General features: G+C 45.0%; 1 protein-coding gene across 1 annotated transcript; it reads right to left on the minus strand.

Moving 5' to 3' along the window:
* Positions 1–471: 471 nt before the first annotated feature.
* Positions 472–1,077, minus strand: LOC114319382 (uncharacterized). The gene is made up of 2 exons (XM_082872047.1): positions 985–1,077; positions 472–852 (listed from the first exon to the last, which is right to left on the minus strand). Exons 1-2 carry the CDS (start codon positions 1,075–1,077, stop codon positions 472–474), a joined length of 474 nt encoding a protein of 157 aa, XP_082728173.1.
* Between the last annotated feature and the right edge of the window lie 921 nt (positions 1,078–1,998).

The following is a 1,998-nucleotide window of genomic DNA, read 5'->3' on the forward strand; positions in this document are numbered from 1 at the left end:
TCTCTGCTCGAGCGTCGGATTGGCCGCTCGAGCGGACCTACGCTCGAGCGCGGAAAGTTCCGTTCGAGCGGGAAAAAACAACATCCAGTATTTTTGCAGGCGAATAAACTTCTGGAACTCAGCATTCTCCGCTCGAGTGGGGAGGCAACTTTGAATGCATTTTTGTATTTTGCTTCGGGGGCCGCTGCCCCTCGACCCTGCCGTGGCGCTGCCCCGGACCCACCAAGGGGCGCTGCCCCCTGGACCCCCGTGAGCTGACCGGGCAGCTCGATCCCCGTCATAATCAGTGGAGTGGCAATCTTGAAAGTATTAATATCACAAACTTCTCTGCAAGGCACAATTCGGGTTGGATTCGCATATAAACACTCATAGCCTCACTGAAATAAAAAGTACGAAAACAAATACAACTTAAAGGAGTTTTGTCAAACGGAGTTACCAAGAATAAAAACCTAACAAGTACTAAACAAAAAGTTATGGGTGCATACGCCGAACTTTCTCTTCTAATTCCCAAGTGATATCGTTCTCATTCTCGCTCCATTGCACTTTCACCAAGTTCACTTTCTTACACCGCAACTGTTTTACATCCTGGTCTAGAATAGTAACTGATCGCACCACATACGTTAGATCGTCACTATTCTCCAACACTTCTAGTGATACTATTTGGGAAGGGTCTTGCACACACTTCCGCAATAAAGATACGTGGAACACGTTGTGAATCTTAGCTAAAGCAGGTGGTAGAGCAAGTTTGTAAGCCACATTACCAATCCTCTCAATGATCTCATATGGTCCCACTAATCTAGGTGCCAACTTGCTCTTCTTTTCGAATCGCATGATACCCTTCATTGGCAAGACCTTCAAAAACACAAAATCTCCAACATTCAACTCAACCCCCTTACATTTTCTATTAGCATAACTCTTCTGATGACTCTGTGCAGTCTTAATACGTTCCTGAATAATGTTCACCTTCTCCGTGGTCTCTCTCACCAACTCTGGCCCTAACAACAGTGCATCTTCTACCTCCATCCAACAAGCAGGCGATCGACATGGCCTCTCATACAAAGCCTCAAAAGGTGCCATCCCGATACTGGAGTGATAGCTATTATTATAAGCAAACTCCACCAATAGTAAGTGTTCTTCCCAACTACCACCAAGATCAAGGACACAAGCTCTCAACATATCCTCCAAGATCTGATTTACCCGCTCAGTTTACCCATCTGTCTGAGGATGATAAGCCGTGCTCAAGTCTAACCTAGCACCCAAAGCATGCTGAAAACTCTCCTAAAACTCTACCACAAACAACGGATCATTATCCGAAACTATAGAAACTGGTGCACCATGAAATCACACCACCTCCCGAATATACAACCTAGCTAGTTTATCCGCAGTTCGGTGAACACTGATCAGAATAAAATGAGCAGACTTGCTGAGTCAATCCACTATCACCCAAATAGATTCATTGCCTCACTTAGACCGCGACAATCCATCCACGAAATCCATAGAGATGTACTCCCATTTCCAAGTAGGGATCTCGAGAGGCTGCAAAAGTCCAAACGGTCGTTGGTGTTCTGCCTGTTGGCACACATAACATTGAGGAACAAACTCTCCTACGTCTTTCTTCATACCTTCCCACCAAAACGTCCTCTTCAGGTTATGATACATCTTAGTCCCACTAGGGTGAATTGTATATCGGGACCTATGGCCATCATCCATAATCTCTTTCCTTAATTCAACAATGTTAGGTACACACAACCTGCCCTTGAATCGCAATCCCCCATCTGAGTCCACAGACCAATCAGTAGGACAATCATCGATCAAATCCACTACAAGGTCATCGAGCTTGCTGACGAGAGACCCATCTAAATTCTGCATCTGACGAACTTTACCTAGTAACGTCAGCTGCACAGTCAAACTACCAATGTATGCCCTTTCAACACTCTCTATTGGTTGAACATCATGCATTGAAATTAACTCCAAGGACTTCCATTCCTGAATCATCAA

The sequence above is a fragment of the Camellia sinensis genome, chromosome 5 (genome assembly GCF_055761805.1).
Source record: "Camellia sinensis isolate YWXY chromosome 5, ASM5576180v1, whole genome shotgun sequence".
In the NCBI taxonomy this organism is placed as follows: Eukaryota; Viridiplantae; Streptophyta; class Magnoliopsida; order Ericales; family Theaceae; genus Camellia; species Camellia sinensis.